At 32.1% G+C, this 20,212-nt stretch overlaps 3 protein-coding genes across 4 annotated transcripts in view; all 3 read left to right on the top strand.

Annotated features, from left to right (window-relative positions):
- Positions 1-20,212, top strand: part of LOC145946014 (odorant receptor 4-like) — a 29,283-nt gene extending 9,071 nt beyond the window's left edge. Inside the window, exons 1-9 of one of the 2 annotated variants that reach the window (XM_083055378.1) lie at positions 15,992-16,135; positions 16,213-16,332; positions 17,152-17,269; positions 18,177-18,438; positions 19,280-19,399; positions 19,492-19,582; positions 19,661-19,797; positions 19,889-20,021; positions 20,125-20,212. In XM_083055378.1, coding sequence (XP_082911504.1) covers positions 15,992-16,135; positions 16,213-16,332; positions 17,152-17,269; positions 18,177-18,438; positions 19,280-19,399; positions 19,492-19,582; positions 19,661-19,797; positions 19,889-20,021; positions 20,125-20,172 — 1,173 coding nt within the window. In that variant the 3' untranslated portion in view covers positions 20,173-20,212. Of the gene's footprint in view, positions 1-15,991; positions 16,136-16,201; positions 16,333-17,151; positions 17,270-18,176; positions 18,439-19,279; positions 19,400-19,491; positions 19,583-19,660; positions 19,798-19,888; positions 20,022-20,124 lie in introns of those variants that run through there. The other variant, XM_083055377.1, reaches the window with a different exon arrangement.
- On the top strand, positions 2,038-5,888 carry LOC145946016 (odorant receptor 13a-like). Its single transcript, XM_083055380.1, has 10 exons — positions 2,038-2,518; positions 2,601-2,824; positions 2,902-3,021; positions 3,190-3,307; positions 4,223-4,484; positions 4,613-4,732; positions 4,825-4,915; positions 4,994-5,130; positions 5,222-5,354; positions 5,459-5,888. The coding sequence occupies exons 2-10, from the start codon at positions 2,681-2,683 to the stop codon at positions 5,507-5,509; spliced, it is 1,176 nt and encodes a 391-aa protein (XP_082911506.1). The 5' UTR covers positions 2,038-2,518; positions 2,601-2,680; the 3' UTR covers positions 5,510-5,888.
- LOC145946000 (odorant receptor 13a-like) lies at positions 9,060-12,809 on the top strand. The gene is made up of 10 exons (XM_083055341.1): positions 9,060-9,194; positions 9,277-9,500; positions 9,578-9,697; positions 9,868-9,985; positions 10,869-11,130; positions 11,259-11,378; positions 11,473-11,563; positions 11,642-11,778; positions 11,870-12,002; positions 12,107-12,809. The coding sequence occupies exons 2-10, from the start codon at positions 9,357-9,359 to the stop codon at positions 12,155-12,157; spliced, it is 1,176 nt and encodes a 391-aa protein (XP_082911467.1). The 5' UTR covers positions 9,060-9,194; positions 9,277-9,356; the 3' UTR covers positions 12,158-12,809.

The raw sequence follows: 20,212 nt of genomic DNA, 5'->3' as shown, positions 1-20,212 counted from the left end.
AATTCTTCAATTTCTTTTAAATTATCTATTTCGATCTGTTTAGTCATTTCGTTCATGCTAACATGCTCACTATGTCCATTAATTTCATTAATGGTAACACTTTTTATTTCATTTCTATTTATTTCATTTATAATCACATTTTCAATTTCATTAGGAATATTTATTTCATTCATGATATTTTCTATTTAATAAGTTTTATTCATTTGATCAATGATGACATTTAACATTTGAAACCAGCAACTTATGTATACTATGAAATAACTCACGTGAAGAAAAAAAAATCACATCACCCCTAATCTGAATACCTTTCACCGATCATCGCCAAACTCAATAAAAACCATCCTTAAATAATATTCTATTTACGTTAAAAAAATTAACCAGATATTTTAAAATTTACCGAATTTAGAACAAACAGAAACATTTTCCATAAAATTTAAAATTTTAAAAAAATCTAATCCTTTAACCAATCCTCGTCAAATTAAATACCAATAATCCTTTAATGATAGTCTATTTATGTAAAAAAATTTATCCCGATATCTTAAAATTTACGAAAGTTAGAACCACCACAGACATTTCTCAAAAAATTAAAAATTTTTTAAAAAATACAACTATGAATTTTTATAAAAATAATATAAAATAAAAATGTACTACTTTGTGCGTGGGTGGCTGCGTGAATGGGTGGGTGGGAGTGTAAAATTAAAAAAAACTACATATTATCCATCCCCGAAAAATTTGCACAATTTTTATACCAATTTTGAGAAAATCGGTCAATAAATGTGTGAGTGCGTGGGTGGATGCGTGGGTGAGCAGGTGGGAATGTAAAACTTAAAAAAACTACATATTAACCATCCCCGAAAAATTTGCAAAATTTTGGTACCAATTTTGAGAAAATTGGTCAATAAATGTGTGAGTGCGTAGGTGGGTAGATGGGGGTGTAAAACTTAAAAAAACCACATATTAGCCATCCCCGAAAAATTTGCAAAATTTTAATACCAATTTTGATAAAATCGGTCAATAAATGTGTGAGTGCGTGGATGGATGCGTGAATGGGTGGGTGGGAGTGTAACTTTTAAAAAACCAATTAGTATCCATCCCCGAAAAATTTGCACAAATTTTATACCAATATTGAGAAAATCGGTCAATAAATATGTGTGTGCGTGGGTGGATGCGTGGGTGGGTAGGTGGGGGTGTAAAACTTAAAAAAATCACATCTTAGCCATCCCCGAAAAATTTGCAAAATTTTGGTACCAATTTTGATAAAATCGGTCAATAAATGTCTGAGTGCGTGGGTGGATGCGTGAATGGGTGGGTGGGAGTGTAAAACTTTTAAAAAACCAAATAGTATCCATACCCGAAAAATTTGCACAATTTTTGTACCAATTTCGAGAAAATCGGTCAATAAATTAGTTAGTGCGTAGGTGGGTGTGGGTGTGGGTGTATAAAAATTAAAAAAAACCACATAGCAGCCTTCCCCGAAGAATTTGCAACACTTTGGTACCAATTTCGAGAGAATCGGTCCATAAATGTGGAAGTAGTTCGCGGTGAGACAGACAGACAGCCAGACAGACGGACGGCACTTATATATATAGATATAGGTATTACACAGTTACACATATATGTATATTCTATATAATATTTTATATAATATACAATATTTAATATAATATTTAATATAAAAAAGATACATATGCTAAAAGGAATAAAATGTTATTTTGTTATCGATATTTTACTTGTTACATTTTCCTTTCTTTGATATTGTACAATAGTATTTTAATAATAAAATAATAGGACTTACATTCGCGTTGCACTTTTTCTCACAAGGCTCGAAGAGAATTCGCGATGCACGCGAGAGCTCTTCACTAATAGAGCCCGTAATATTTTCGTAATATTGCTCTAATCCAGGCATGTCAAACTCGTTTTGCATTACGGGCCACATGATCTATTTTGTATTAAGCTGAGGGCCGCATGTTTTCAATGTTCCTAGAATAAATAAAATACGATTTTTTAAATTATTATATTTAGTATATTCAATGTATATTATACATAGTCGCTTTATATTTATATCTTATGTTACTTTTTAAAATAAAAATATTTTACGATTTTTTAAATAAAAAAACAAAAATAGAAACTATAATAAAAAATATTTTACTTTTTTTTATAAAAAACAAAAATAGAAACTATAATGAAAAATAAACAAAATCACAATTTAATATTATTTTTTAGAAGATATTTGACATCGTTTTTCACAAAACAATTTTTTTGAAAAGATTTTCAAGAAGTTTCGGCGGGCCGCAGTTTTTTTGTTGGCGGGCCGCGTGTTTGACATGACTGCTCTAATCGATACTCTCTTACTCTTCTTTCCTATTGGGAAAAAATGCAATGACACCGCTCGTCAAGGGAGAGAGAGCTTCACTACGTTATATTTAGTGTCAAAGGAACTAATACTATATCTGTCTATCAGACATAAGTGTCAGGTGTTCATTTACAAGCACGGAATCGTTTTGCGAAAATTGAAAATGTACGTATGTGACAGTTTCATCGTTGATGATGGGATATACGTTCCTATATACATACATCCCTTAATTCCGTGTCTCGTTCAGGAGGGTGAGCTACCGGTCGTACGAAGGATCGAGATTAGTCGATCTCGCGTTGCCGAAGACGCAGTGTCTCTTGAAAAATTATGAATCTTACTTGGATTCATTATTACAATGTTGTGTACAAAATGGCATCGTTGACTGGTGTGTGGCCGTATTTGATACCGAGAGCGAGAATATTTCGCATTACCGTACTGACAATAATTCTGTTAACCATCTTCATCCCTCAGGTAAATTGATATACATCTAGAGTGTGCGATCGACGGATCAAGGAATTTCTTGCAAAAGTGGAGAATAATATTTTCAGATGGCGTATCAATTTACATGCAAGAATGACCTACAATGTACTATTGAGGCGAGTACGTCGTATCTGATGACGATTGTGGCTACGTCAAAGGTGTATACATTCCAATTAAACATCAGCACAGTAGGTTTTATGATATTTCGCGTCGCCAATAAGTATTACAATTTTAAAAATCATAATTTGAATAGAAAAAAGAAAAGTTAAATTCTCTTAATATTTTTTTACATTATTTTTATGAGGTGTTTCATTGAATTGCGAGAAAAAAGAAATTTGCTATTAATGTTTTGTTAGATGAAGAATCTCACCCGACATTTATCCGTCGATTGGAACAAAGTTAAAAATGCCGAAGAGTTCGAAATAATGAAGTCGTATGCCAAGAACAGTCGACGATTCTCTCTGATATATTCGGGTAGAACCGACGAGAAAGATGATATAGATAGAAAATCACACATATGAAAAGGGCTAATAAGAAGAGCAAAGCGCAACAAACTCGTTTTTAAATTCTTTTCTAATTATTTTGAACATTTCTATCAATTATCTTCAGCAGATCAATCCAGCTCGAAATTATGCCCTGTCGAATTTATTAGTCCGTTTCATATTTGATTTTGCATGTATTTATACATCAGAACCTTTTCAATTTATTATTACACTGGTCAACAAAAATAAACTTTTGTTCAATTGCCAAGGATGTTTAAAGGAATTTAGGGTACTTTGGAGATACTGAATCCAAAAATGAACATAGTTTTGTGCCGAATCGGCTCTAGTTTTTGAGACAATGAATATTCATATTATGATATTACTCCGATACGACCTGTAGCTGCCGACATGTGCAACAGGGTTTGGTTTGTCTTTTTATATTTTAATATTGTTTTATTTATATCCAACGTGATCCTGATGAGAGAGAGAGAGAGAGAGAGAGAGAGAGAGAGAGAGAGACATACATAAAAGAAAATTATACAAACAGCATTTTTCTATGCATTAATTGTGATTATCTAAATCAGTTTGGATTCATTAGGTATTTTATACATATACTTTTATATAATTTGAGACAGTTTCGGTATGATTTAGGGATAGGCTACGTCTGATCATTACATTTTTTGCACTCTTTATGTTTTTCATGGAATATCCATTATCTTAAAAGTTAGAATCAATCTAGGGCCATATTCGGAATTAGGCGACACAAAGTGTCCATCCTAAAATCGATCTAATATAATTGGCAATAAAATCAGTGTTGACCAGTGTTATAGATGATATATCTAGATATTCTATTCCGTCTTTTTCTCTGCGTTTCTGTCTTTTGTAAATCTTACTTTGTATATTGCAGTATATTGCACAACGGCGGTATTTTTGTTTATGTCAATGTCCCTTGTGCCGTTCGCACTCGATTTCGTATGGCCCCTCAATCAATCCCGTTCCTTACTACTGCCGTACCCAGGATACTACTTCGTGGATCCTCGTGAATATTTCGTGCAAATTTTCTCGCACTCTCTCGTGTCCTGGATGCTTATTTTTACCGGCGCAATCGCTCACGATTGTATGTACGTGACTTACGTCGAGCACGTTTGCAGTTTGCTCGCCATGAGTGGGTAAGAATAATTAGGAGTTGATTTGACATGTGCGAGCATAAAAATTGCATCAAAAATTTGTTTTTTTTTTTTATATACCTAATTTAGCCGTCAAAATGGATAAAGTGAATTGTACAAATTGTTTGCAGACTTCGTTTCGAGCGCTTATTCTGTAATCATGATGAAACACAGACAGAGATCGTTGATATAAACGACATGTATCAGAAAAGAATTTCGTTTATCGTGCATACGCACCGAGAATCTTTAAAGTAAGTGTATATAAGGTGACATGCTGGTGTTTACAATTAAAATATTCAGAAGCGACAAAATTCATTTCACAATTATCTCATTTTTTACTTAGATTCGCGGAACTTTTAGAAGATACCTTCACCGTACCCTTTGCCATACAAATGTTGCTAGTAACAATAGGGATAAGCGTTACCTTGTTACAAGTATTTATAAATTTATTATACAATTGTACTTAAAATTTTTGTAAATGATTCAAACATTGGAGGTTTTTTATATTGAAGATTGCACAGCCGGGCGCCGATATATTGGAAAAGATAAGATACACGTTATATGTCATTGGTCAACTGATTCACTTATTCCTCCTCAGTTTAGAGGGACAAAAATTGATAGATCACAGTCTTCAAACAAGCGACAAGATGTAAGACGTTCGTCTTCGAATTTCTTTTAAAAAATATCGGATTTCTATGTTATGTTTTGTATTTACCTCGCGCATTTTTGGAATATTGTAGATACAATAGCGCTTGGTATAAGACATCCGTCAGATCGCAAAAGCTGATCATGATGGTGATGATGAAATGTCTTCGACCGAGCTCTTTAAGCGCCGGCAAGATTTACATTTTTTCTCTGGAGAGTTTTACCACGGTAAAGTATACATATATAAGTTTTACAAATCTCATTTTGAAGCTTCTCCTTGACATGCCTGTATATATGTATGTATGTATGTTTTATATGCTTTTGTTTTAAAGATTCTACAAACTTCGATGTCGTACTTTACGGTGCTCGCGTCCTTTCAATAACTTGCGATCTATACATCTCTAGATCTGGTAATCTCTTCATCTAGTAATTAGTGTTTTCAAGTGTAGAAAACGTCACAAATGCTTAATTCTTATATTATAATTACATATTGTTTGTTAATCACGTAATGTCTCAAATTTATACATCTATCTAACTTGTAAAATCTTATCGTGCCTTAAGATATTATTGTAAGTCATGGTTTCAAATTTTCGTGAAAATATTTACCTGAAAAATTGCGTTAATATTTTCTTTTTTACCATTCCGAATGACAATCGAAGCGATAATGAAACGACCCACGAAAAATATCATCCATATCAGAATCCAATAATGATTCATACAAGGTCCCAATAAACTCTGGGAAAATAAAAATGAAAGGATTTGCCGTCTGTGCCTAATATTTCCATAGGAAAATAAAATAGGTAAGTATAGGGATAAGTAATAGGAAAGTATGTAGTAGTTAAATCGTACCCCCTAAGGTAAATATTAAAATGGCAATAAAACTATCAAAAAAATGACAAAACTTTTTTATTTATTTGAAATGATTTTTTTTGTCAACGATATACGCTAAATATTAACACACCATTGCTCCATATCGTAAACTAAAAATAAAAAGAAAATAATATTTAGTACGACTTACAAATACTGGCTTGCTAAATTGTACCCATGAGTTTTAAAATCGTACCTCTAACAATAAAATTAAAAAATTGTAGCAAAAATGAAGTTTCATATTTTACAAAACAAAAGTTCTCAGTCTGCAACAAAACATATTTATAAGAATATCATATTTATATAATTATAAATTCTCTTTAAAAATTTAACAAAAATACTCTTTGTATCATACAAAAATATAAATAAATATTATTTAATATAATTATAAATTAACATATCCTTATATAAGTCTTGCAAACCTCGATGTTAACTTTACGTTTCTATAGTCCTTCAGCGAATAAATCGACAGTCGATGATTTATTTAGTAACATGAATAACATGAAAAATATCTCATTTTGATCTGGTTCCCACAGAGATCTTGAAATTAATTTACATACACATAAAAATACAGTTTGCTCTAGGATTGTAAAACTTGTGCTACTAGATAATTCTACTTCTATATATAATTAGAGGTCTAATTATAGATGCTATATTTAATCAGAATTATAAATAATTATAATTATAGAAATTATAATAGGTATAATTATAAGGATTTATAACTATTAGTATAATTCTGAGAAACTATAATAGACATAATTATAGACAATTATAACTTTTAGTTACATATTAAATGATATTACTACATTAATTGCATCTGTTGTTATTTTAAATTCGCTTCTCAAACTTAAATTTGCATTACTTTTTTTGAAACTTATTTTTATCTAATGTTAGAAAACGTATTTAAATTTGATTTTTTAAATTATTTAAATGTATTTGTTTTTAATCTAATTAATTAAAGTTAGATAAATCTGCTTTTCAAATTATATTTTTTTGTTTGAATAAATTTTACTGAAATATATTTTTGTGGCAATATTTGTAGATTTTTAACACATTCAGCATCGCTAATAGCACAATGCTTTTAATGTATTTTAATTGGTATCCAAGTATAAAGAAGTTATATTATCTCACAATTAGCTTAATATTATAAGGAAAAATATTTATTAAATTTGATGTTGTAAGGAAAAATATTTATTTTTGCTGGAGAAATTTGCCTTTGCAAATTAATGTGTTTAAAGATTAAAAATTGATTTTGTTAGAAAAAAACTCTATAGCTATTGTATTTTATCTGGCTGTTACATAATAAAGAGATATTCACATTTGCCATGACTAAATATTTGAATCTGACAGCATTTTGAAAAATAATATTATAAAAGAAGATGCAATAAATGTCTTTTATTTCGTTTTGATGAATTTTGCCTTTGTCGCGTTGTAGTTTATATTATATATAGGTATTACACAGTTAAACATATATGTATTTTCTATATAATACACTCGTCAAAAAAATTATCGCAACACGTAATTAATATCAAAATTTAGCATAAATTCAAATAAGCGTATCTCCGCGAAAAATTGTCGTATTTCACAAATTTTTGTTTTGTTTTAAAGGGTAAAGTCTCTACTTTAAGGAACTTTCGTTCGATTTTGATTTTATTCTCTTCCCCTTTCTCCATCCCTTTAAAAGGGATGATGTGTTTTTTTTCAAAAAATTGTATTGTTTGACGAACTCTATGGAGTGTACTAAATTTTTTTCGCAAATATCATCATAACTATCGTAAAATATGGACTTTTCTCTACAAATTTAAAAAAAATTCAATACCGTACGATTTTTTTTCGCGAAGTTACAGCATATCAAAGTTACCTATGCATTTTTGCCTATATATTTAATTACCGCCAACATTAGCATTACCCGATGGGCACTACGGGGAGGTTGCTAGTCGGATTTTGCCCATCGTGTGTGTGTGTGTGTGTGTGTGTTGGGGCAGGGATATATGTGTTCGTATATAAAATTGTATATTTCTGCCTCGTCTTCGGATGACCTCTTGCAGGCGCTCACGCATATTAATGCAGGCTCTAATTGTGGCTTGCAGAATTTCGAACCATATTCGATGTAGGGCTGCTTCCAATTGCTGGAAATTGGTTGGTAGTCTTTCAAAATCATGCAGCCATCTTCCCATAAAAGGTCATCCGAAGACGAGGCAGAAATACACAATTTTAAATACAAACATATATCCCTGCCCCAACACACACACACACACACACACGCGCGCGCACGATGGGCAAAATCCGACCAGCAACTTCCCCGTAGTGCCCATCGGATAATGCTAATGTTGGCGGTAATTGAATACATAGGCAAAAATGCATAGGTAACTTTGATATGCTGTAACTTCGCAAAAATAATCGTACGGTATTCAAATTTTTTTAAAATTTATAGAGAAAAGTCCATATTTTACGATAGTTATGATGATATTTGCGAAAAAAATTTAGTACTACTCCGTAGAATTCGTCAAACTATGCAATTTTTTGAAAAAAAAACACGTCCTCCATTTTAAAGGGATGGAGAAAGGGGGAGAGAATAAAATCAAAATCGAACGAAAGTTCCTTAAAGTAGAGACTTTACCCTTTAAAACAAAAAAAATTTTTGAAATACGATAGTTTTTCGCGGAGATACGCTTCTTTGAATTTATGCTAAATTTTGATATCAATTACGTGTTGCGATAATTTTTTTGACGAGTATATTTTATATAATATACAATATTTAATATAATATTTAATATAGAAATATAATATTTAATATAAAAAAGATACACATGCGAAAAGGAATAAAATGTTATTTTGTTATCGATATTTTACTTGTTACATTTTCCCTCCTTTGATATTGTACAGTAGTATTTTAATAATAAAATAATAGGAATTACATTCGCGTTGTACTTTTTCTCACAAGACTCGAAGAGAATTCGCGATGCACGCGAGAGCTCTTCACTAATAGAGCCCGTATTATTTTCGTAATATTGCTCTAATCGATACTCTCTCACTCTTCTTTCCTCTTGGGAAAAAATGCAATGACACCGCTCGTCAAGGGAGAGAGAGCTTCACTACGTTATATTTAGTGTCAAAGGAACAAATACTATATCTGTCTATCAAACATAAGTGACAGGTGTTCATTTACAAGCACGGAATCGTTTTGCGAAAATTGAAAATGTACGTATGTGACAGTTTCATCGTTGATGATGGGATATACGTTCCTATATACATACATCCCTTAATTCCGTGTCTCGTTCAGGAGGGTGAGCTACCGGTCGTACGAAGGATCGAGATTAGTCGATCTCGCGTTGCCGAAGACGCAGTGTCTCTTGAAAAATTATGAATCTTACTTGGATTCATTATTACAATGTTGTGTACAAAATGGCATCGTTGACTGGTGTGTGGCCGTATTTGAAACCGAGAGCGAGAATATTTCGCGTTACCGTACTGGCAATAATTCTGTTAACCATCTTCATCCCTCAGGTAAATTGATATACATCTAGAGTGTGCGATCGACGGATCAAGGAATTTCTTGCAAAAGTGGAGAATAATATTTTCAGATGGCGTATCAATTTACATGCAAGAATGACCTACAATGTACTATTGAGGCGAGTACGTCGTATCTAATGACGATTACGGCTACGTTAAAGGTGTATACATTCCAATTAAACATCAGCACAGTAGGTTTTATGATATTTTGCGTCGCCAATAAGTATTACAATTTTAAAAATCATAGTTTGAATAGAAAAAAAAAGTTAAATTCTCTTAATATTTTTTTACATTATTTTTATGAGGTGTTTCATTGAATCGCGAAAAAAAAGAAATTTGCTATTAATCAATGTTTTGTTAGATGAAGAATCTCACCCGACATTTATCCGTCGATTGGAACGAAGTTAAAAATGCCGACGAGTACAAAATAATGAAGACGTATGCCAAGAACAGTCGACAATTCTGTCTGATATATTCGGGTAGAACCGACGAATAAGATGATAAAGATAGAAAATCACATATATGAAAAAGGCTAATAAGAAGAGCAAGGCGCAACAAACTCGTTTCTGAATTCTTCTCTAATTATTTTGAACATTTATTTCAATTATCTTCAGCAGATCAATTCCAGCTTAAAATTATGCCCTGTCGAATTCATTAGTCCGTTTCATACTTGATTTTGCATGTATTTATACATCAGAACCTTTTCAATTTATTATTACACTGGTCAACAAAAATAACTTTTGTTCAATTGCCAAGGATGTTTAAACGAATTTAGGGTACTTTGGAGATACTGAATCCAACAATGAACATAGATTTGTGCCGAATCGGCTCTAGTTTTTGAGACAATGAATATTCATATTATGATATTACTCCGATACGACATGTAGCTGCCGACATGTGCAAAAGGGTTTGATTTGTCTTTTTATTCTTTAATATTGTTTTATTTATATCCAACGTGATCCTAATGAGAGAGACATACATAAAAAAAAATTATACAAACAGCATTTTTCTATGCATTAATTGTGATTATCTAAATCAGTTTGGATTCATTAGGTATTTTATACATATACTTTTATATAATTTGAGACAGTTTCCGTATGATTTAGGGATAGGCTACGTCTGATCATTACATTTTTTGCACTCTTTATGTTTTTCATGGAATATCCATTATCTTAAAAGTTAGAATCAATCTAGGGCCATATTCGGTATTAGGCGACACAAAGTGTCCATCCTAAAATCGATCTAATATAATTGGCAATAAAATCAGTGTTGACCAGTGTTATAGATGATATATCTAGATATTCTATTCCGTCTTTTTCTCTGCGTTTCTGTCTTATGTAACTCTTACTTTGTACATTGCAGTATATTGCACAACGGCGGTATTTTTGTTTATGTCAATGTCCCTTGTGCCGTTCGCACTCGATTTCGTATGGCCCCTCAATCAATCCCGTTCCTTACTACTGCCGTACCCAGGATACTACTTCGTGGATCCTCGTGAATATTTCGTGCAAATTTTCTCGCACTCTCTCGTGTCCTGGATGCTTATTTTTACCGGCGCAATCGCTCACGATTGTATGTACGTGACTTACGTCGAGCACGTTTGCAGTTTGCTCGCCATGAGTGGGTAAGAATAATTAGGAATTGATTTGACATGTGCGAACATAAAAATTGCATCAAAAATTTGTTTTTTTTTTTTATATACCTAATTTAGCCGTCAAAATGGATAAAGTGAATTGTACAAATTGCTTGCAGACTTCGTTTCGAGCGCTTATTCTGTAATCATGATGAAACACAGACAGAGATCGTTGATATAAACGACATGTATCAGAAAAGAATTTCGTTCATCGTGCATATGCACCAAGAATCTTTAAAGTAAGTGTATATAAGATGACATATTCTGTTGTTTACAATTAAAATATTCAAAAGCGACAAAATTCATTTCACAATTATCTTATTTTTTACTTAGATTCGCGGAACTTTTAGAAGATACCTTCAGCGTACCCTTTGTCATACAAATGTTGATAGTAACAATAGATATAAGCATTACCTTGTTTCAAGTATTTATAAATTTATTATACAATTGTACTTAAAATTTCTGCAACAGATTTAAATATTGGACGTTTTTTATATTGAAGATTGCACAGCCGGGCGCCGATATATTGGAAAAGATAAGATACACGTTATATGTCATTGGTCAACTGATTCACTTATTCCTCCTCAGTTTAGAGGGACAAAGATTGATAGATCACAGTCTTCAAACAAGAGACAAGATGTAAGACGTTCGTCTTCGAATTTCTTTTAAAAAATATCGGATTTCTATGTTATGTTTTGTATTTACCTCGCGCATTTTTGGAATATTGTAGATACAACAGCGCTTGGTATAAGACATCCGTCAGATCGCAAAAGCTGATCATGATGGTGATGATGAAATGTCTTCGACCGAGCTCTTTAAGCGCCGGCAAGATTTACATTTTTTCTCTGGAGAGTTTTACCACGGTAAAGTATACATATATAAGTTTTACAAATCTCATTTTGAAGCTTCTCCTTGACATGCCTGTATATATGTATGTATGTATGTTTTATGTGCTTTTGTTTTAAAGATTCTACAAACTTCGATGTCGTACTTTACGGTGCTCGCGTCCTTTCAATAACTTGCGATCTATACATCTCTAGATCTGGTAATCTCTTCATCTAGTAATTTGCGTTTTCAAGTGTCGAAAACGTCACAAATGCTTAATTCTTATATTATAATTACATATTGTTTGTTAATCACGTAATATCTCAAATTTATACATCTATCTAACTTGTAAAATCTTATCGTGCCTTAAGATATTATTGTAAGTCATGGTTTCAAATTTTCGTGAAAGTATTTACCTGAAAAATTGCATCAATATTTTCATTTTTACCATTCCGAGTGACAATCGAAGCGATAATGAAGCGACCCACGAAAAATATCATCCATATCAGAATCCAATAATGATTCATACAAGGTCCCAATAAACTCCGGGAAAATAAAAATGAAAGGATTTGCCGTCTGTGCCTAATATTTCCTTAGGAAAATAAAATAGGTAAGTATAGGGATAAGTAATAGGAAAGTATCTAGTAGTTAAATCGTACCCCCTAAGGTAAATTAAAATGGCAATAAAACTATCAAAAAAATGACAAAACTTTTTTATTTATTTGAAATTGTTTTTTTTGTCAACGATATACGCTAAATATTAACACACCATTGCTCCATATCGTAAACTAAAAATAAAAAAAAAATAGTATTTAGTACGACTTACAAATACTGGCTTGCTAAATTGTACCCATGAGTTTTAAAATCGTACCTCTAACAATAAAATTAAAAAATTGTAACAAAAATGAAGTTTCATATTTTACTAAACAAAAGTTCTCAGTCTGCAACAAAACATATTTATAAGAATATCATATTTATATAATTATAAATTCACTTTAAAAATTTAACAAAAATACTTTTTGTATCATACAAAAATATAAATAAATATTATTTAATATAATTATAAATTAACATATCCTTATATAAGTCTTGCAAACCTCGATGTTAACTTTACGTTTCTATAGTCCTTCAGCGAATAAATCGACAGTCGATGATTTATATAGTAACATGAATACATGAAAAATATCTCATTTTGATCTGGTTCCCACAGAGATCTTGAAATTAATTTACATACACATAAAAATACAGTTTGCTCTGGGATTGTAAAACTTGTGCTACTAGATAATTCTATTTCTATACATAATTAGAGGTCTAATTATAGATGCTATATTTAGTCAGAATTATAAATAATTATTATTATAGAAATTATAATAGGTATAATTATAAGGATTTATAACTATTAGTATAATTCTGAGAAACTATAATAGACATAATTATAGACAATTATAACTTTTAGTTACATATTAAATGATATTACTACATTAATTGCATCTGTTGTTATTTTAAATTCGCTTCTCAGACTTAAATTTGCATTACTTTTTTTGAAACTTATTTTTCTCTAATGTTAGAAAACGTATTTAAATTTGATTTTTTAAATTATTTAAATGTATTTGTTTTTAATCTAATTAATTTAAGTTAGATAAATCTGCTTTTCAAATTATATTTTTTTGTTTGCATAAATTTTACTGAAATATATTTTTGTGGCAATATTTGTAGATTTTTAACACATTCAGCATCGCTAATAGCACAATGCTTTTAATGTATTTTAATTGGTATCCAAGTATAAAGAAGTTATATTATCTCACAATTAGCTTAATATTATAAGGAAAAATATTTATTAAATTTGATGTTGTAAGGAAAAATATTTATTTTTGCTGGAGAAATTTGCCTTTGCAAATTAATGTGTTTAAAGATTAAAAATTGATTTTGTTAGAAAAAAACTCTATAGCTATTGTATTTTATCTGGCTGTTACATAATAAAGAGATATTCACATTTGCCATGACTAAATATTTGAATCTGACAGCATTTTGAAAAATAATATTATAAAAGAAGATGCAATAAATGTCTTTTACTTCGTTTTGATGAATTTTGCCTTTGTCGCGTTGTAGTTTATATTATATATAGGTATTACACAGTTAAACATATATGTATTTTCTATATAATACACTCGTCAAAAAAATTATCGCAACACGTAATTAATATCAAAATTTAGCATAAATTCAAATAAGCGTATCTCCGCGAAAAATTGTCGTATTTCACAAATTTTTTTTTGTTTTAAAGGGTAATGTCTCTACTTTAAGGAACTTTCGTTCGATTTTGATTTTATTCTCTCCCCCTTTCTCCATCCCTTTAAAAGGGAGGATGTGTTTTTCTTCAAAAAATTGTATTGTTTGACGAACTCTATGGAGTGTACTAAAATTTTTTTCGCAAATATCATCATAACTATCGTAAAATATGGACTTTTCTCTACAAATTTAAAAAAAAATTCAATACCATACGATTTTTTTTCGCGAAGTTACAGCATATCAAAGTTACCTATGCATTTTTGCCTATATATTTAATTACCGCCAACATTAGCATTACCCGATGGGCACTACTGGGAGGTTGCTGGTCGGATTTTGCCCATCGTGTGTGTGTGTGTGTGTGTGTTGGGGCAGGGATATATGTGTTCGTATATAAAATTGTATATTTCTGCCTCGTCTTCGGATGACCTCTTGCAGGCGCTCACGCATATTAATGCAGGCTCTAATTGTGGCTTGCAGAATTTCGAACCATATTCGATGTAGGGCTGCTTCCAATTGCTGGAAATTGGTTGGTAGTCTTTCAAAATCATGCAGCCATCTTCCCATAAAAGGTCATCCGAAGACGAGGCAGAAATACACAATTTTAAATACGAACATATATCCCTGCCCCAACACACACACACACACACACACACGCGCGCGCGCACGATGGGCAAAATCCGACCAGCAACTTCCCCGTAGTGCCCATCGGATAATGCTAATGTTGGCGGTAATTGAATACATAGGCAAAAATGCATAGGTAACTTTGATATGCTGTAACTTCGCGAAAAAAAATCGTACGGTATTCAAATTTTTTTAAAATTTATAGAGAAAAGTCCATATTTTACGATAGTTATGATGATATTTGCGAAAAAAATTTAGTACACTCCGTAGAATTCGTCAAACTATGCAATTTTTTGAAAAAATAACACGTCCTCCCTTTTAAAGGGATGGAAAAAGGGGGAGAGAATAAAATCAAACTCGAACGAAAGTTCCTTAAAGTAGAGACTTTACCCTTTAAAACAAAAAAAAAATTTTTGAAATACGATAGTTTTTCGCGAAGATACGCTTCTTTGAATTTATGCTAAATTTTGATATCAATTACGTGTTGCGATAACTTTTTTGACGAGTATATTTTATATAATATACAATATTTAATATAATATTTAATATAGAAATATAATATTTAATATAAAAAAGATACACATGCGAAAAGGAATAAAATGTTATTTTGTTATCGATATTTTACTTGTTACATTTTCCCTCCTTTGATATTGTACAGTAGTATTTTAATAATAAAATAATAGGAATTACATTCGCGTTGTACTTTTTCTCACAAGTCTCGAAGAGAATTCGCGATGCACGCGAGAGCTTTTCACTAATAGAGCCCGTATTATTTTCGTAATATTGCTCTAATCGATACTCTCTCACTCTTCTTTCCTCTTGGGAAAAAATGCAATGACACCGCTCGTCAAGGGAGAGAGAGCTTCACTACGTTATATTTAGTGTCAAAGGAACAAATACTATATCTGTCTATCAAACATAAGTGACAGGTGTTCATTTACAAGCACGGAATCGTTTTGCGAAAATAGAATGTATGTATAGGTAGTTTTATCATTATGAGGGGATATACGTTAGTACCCTTAATTCCGTGTCCCGTTCAGGAGGGTGAGCTACCGGTCGTACGAAGGATCGAGATTAGTCGATCTCGCGTTTCCGAAGACGCAGTGTCTCTTGAAAAATTATGAACCTTACTTGGAATCATTATTACAATATTGTGTACAAAATATCATCGTTGACTGGTGTGTGGCCGTATTTGAAACCGAGAGCGAGAATATTTCGCGTTACCGTACTGACAATTATTCTGTTAACCATCTTCATCCCTCAGGTAAATCGATATACATCTAGAGTGTGCGATCGACGGATCAAGGAATTTTTTGCAAAAGTTGAGAAGAATATTTTCAGATAGCGTATCAATGTACATGCAAGAAAGACCTACAATGTACTTTTGAGGCGAGTACGTCGTATCTGCTGACGATTGTGGCTACGTTAAAGGTGTATACATTCCAATTAAACATCAGCACAGTAGGTTTTATGATATTTCGCGTCGCCAATAAGTATTACAATTTTAAAAATCATAGTTTGAATAGAAAAAAGAAAAGTTAAATTCTCTTAATATTTTCTTACATTATTTTTATGGGTTGTTTCATTGAATCGCGGGAAAAAAGAAAGGACCCCGATCAAAACCACGGGAAAAGGCCGTTCGGTCAAGTTTTCTGAAACTGCGAGAAATGTTTATTGATGTGATACTGAAAAGTCCTCTTGAGCACAAAACTCATTCATCGAGCCGTTCAGCCGATAGAAGCATCGGAATGTTGTCTAGCGTTACTTTCCTATTGATATATATATATATACAATTTATCGAGCCGTTCAGGTGGAAAGTCGCGTTACTTTCTTAGGGTGAAAACCCATGAATATTCAATTCCTCGTAAAAAAAACGCGGAACGGCTCTGATTGGTTACGCGATACGCGTTACGCGGAAAATATCAGTCCATAGGTTTTCACCCTTAGTTTACAATTCCTACCCGAATGTACTCCTATGCTTCTTCATTGCGTGTGTGTGTATATATATATATATATATATATATATATATATATATATATACACGCAATGAAAAAGCACAGAAATATATTTGTATAGAAATTGTATCAATAGGAAAGTAACGCAAGACAACATTCTGTTGCATCTATCGGCTGAACGGCTCAATGAATGAGTTTTATGCTCAAGAGAACTTTTCAGCATCACATAAATAAACATTTCTCGAAGTTTCAGAAAATTTGACCGAACGGCCTTTTTCCGTGGTTTTGTGCGGGGTCCTTTGCTATTAATCAATGTTTTGTTAGATGAAGAATCTCACCCGACATTTATCCGTCGATTGGAACAAAGTTAAAAATGCCGAAGAGTACGAAATAATGAAGTCGTATGCCAAGAACAGTCGACGATTCTCTCTGATATATTCGGGTAGAACCGACGAGAAAGATGATATAGATAGAAAATCACACATATGAAAAGGGCTAATAAGAAGAGCAAGGCGCAACAAACTCGTTTTTAAATTCTTCTCTAATTATTTTGAATATTTCTTTCAATTATCTTCAGCAGATCAATTCCAGCTCGAAATTATGCCCTGTCGAATTTATTAGTCCGTTTCATACTTGATTTTGCATATTTATACATCAGAACCTTTTCAATTTATTATTACACTGGTCAACAACAATAAACTTTTGTTCAATTGCCAAGGATGTTTAAACAAATTTAGGGTACTTTGGAGATATTAAATCCAACAATGAACATAATTTTGTGCCGAATCGGCTCTAATTTTTGGGACAATGAATATTCAAATTATGATATTACTCCGATACGACCTGTAGCTGCCGACATGTGCAACAGGGTTTGGTTTGTCTTTTTATACTTTAATATTGTTGTATTTTTATATCCAACGTGATCCTGATGACATACATAAAAAAAATTATACAAACAGCATTTTTCTATGCATTAATTGTGATTATCTAAATCAGTTTACTTTGTTTTTATGTTATTTTACTGAATATGACGCCATTAGGTATTTTATATATAAACTTTTATATAATTTGAGACAGTTTCCGTATGATTTAGGGATAGGCTACGTCTGACCATTACATTTTTTGCACTTTTTATGTTTTTCATGGAATATCCATTATTTTAAAAGATAGAATCAATCTAGGATCATAGTCGGAATTAGGCGACACAAAGTGTCTATCCTAAAATCGATCTAATATAATTGGCAATAAAATCAGTGTTGACCAGTGTTATAGATGATATATCTAGATATTCTATTCCGTCTTTTTCTCTGCGTTTCTGTCTTTTGTAAATCTTACTTTGTACATTACAGTATATTGCTCAATGGCGGTATTTACATTTATGTCAATGTCCCTTGTACCGTTCGCACTCGATTTCGTATGGCCCCTCAATCAATCCCGTTCCTTGCTACCGCCGTATCCAGGATACTACTTCGTGGATCTTCGTGAATATTTCGTGCAAATTTTCTGGCACTCTCTCGTATCCTGGATGCTTCTTATGATCGGCGTAATCGCTCACGATTGTATGTACGTGACTTACGTCGAGCACGTTTGTAGTTTGCTCGCCGTGAATGGGTAAGAATATTTAGGAATTGATTTGACGGGTGGACTTCCGAATACGACCCACGCCCGATTGCTATGAATTTTTGTAGAAACATTGTAAATGATGTCAAATGAATGTCCTTAAGTGGATTTTCACCGATACAATCATTTAATGCTAAAAATATTAAAATAATGTTCTGTATAAATTATTGTCTATTTACGATTTACGAATTACGAAAGACAATATGGCTGATCATTTGTGTGAGTTTCTGTGGAGGCGAGATGTAAAAAAACACAAATTAGATCCATTTAAAAAATTAATTGAAGACATTAAAGCTGTATATTCTGGCTAAAAAAAGAATAAATTGTTTCTTGTTGATGTTTTCGTTCTGATATTCTATTTTTGTATTTCTTAGGATTCTTTATATATGTATATTGTATATCTTAGGACGCTTTATATATATTTGATATTAAATGTGTTATGTTATTTGAATATATCTTTCTTGATTGTCTATTGGAATTCACTGTGTTTAGGCATATACTTTACAACGTGAAGCGAGGTCCACCCTGCCTCCCGTTGGGGAGGGTGCGGGAGGGGGGCCGAAGGCCCCCTTGCACCCCCCCTGGTGTGTGTGTGTGTGTGTGTGTGTACCCATGTGAAAAGACCCTATTCTATATAATTACCGACAATAATTTATATAGAAAGTTATTTAAATATTTTTAAAATTAAATGTTTGTATCGGTGAAAATCCGTTTAAGGACAATCATTTGACATCATTTACAGTGTTTCTACAAAAATTTATGGCAATCGAGCGTGGGTCGTATTCGGAAGTTTATCCAATTGGATAAAGTGAATTGTACAAATTGCTTGCAGACTTCGTTTCGAGCGCTTATTCTGCAATCATGATGAAACACAGACAGAGATCGTTGATATGGACGACATGTATCACAAAAGAATTTCGTTCATTGTGCATACGCACCGAGAATCTTTAAAGTAAGTGTATATAAGGTGACATGCTGGTGTTTACGATTAAAATATTCAGAAGCGACAAAATTCATTTCACAATTATCTTATTTTTTACTTAGATTCGCGGAACTTTTAGAAGATACCTTCACCGTACCCTTTGCCATACAAATGTTGCTAGTAACAATAGGGATAAGCGTTACCTTGTTACAAGTATTTATAAATTTATTATACAATTGTACTTAAAATTTTTGTAAATGATTCAAACATTGAAGGTTTTTTATATTGAAGATTGCACAGCAGGGCGCCGATGTATTGGAAAAGATAAGATACACGTTATATGTCATTGGTCAACTGATTCACTTATTCCTCCTCAGTTTAGAGGGACAAAAATTGATAGATCACAGTCTTCAAACAAGCGACAAGATGTAAGACGTTCGTCTTCGAATTTCTTTTAAAAAATATCGGATTTCTATGTTATGTTTTGTATTTACCTCGCGCATTTTTGGAATATTGTAGATACAATAGTGCTTGGTATAAGACATCTGTCAGATCGCAAAAGCTGATCATGATGGTGATGATGAAATGTCTTCGACCGAGCTCTTTAAGCGCCGGCAAGATTTACATTTTTTCTCTGGAGAGTTTTACCACGGTAAAGTATACATATATAAGTATTACAAATCTCATTTTGAAGCTCCTCCTTAACATGCCTGTATGTATGTATCTATGTGTATATATGTGCTTTTGTTTTAAAGATTCTACAAACTTCGATGTCGTACTTTACGGTGCTCGCATCCTTTTAATAATTTGCGATCTATACATCTCTAGATCTGGTAATCTCTT

The sequence above is a fragment of the Prenolepis imparis genome, unplaced genomic scaffold (genome assembly GCF_030444845.1).
Source record: "Prenolepis imparis isolate NDT839.2.m4 unplaced genomic scaffold, iyPreImpa1.0 SCAF_15, whole genome shotgun sequence".
Taxonomy (NCBI): domain Eukaryota; kingdom Metazoa; phylum Arthropoda; class Insecta; order Hymenoptera; family Formicidae; genus Prenolepis; species Prenolepis imparis.
This window is presented reverse-complemented; position numbering and strand designations above follow the sequence as displayed.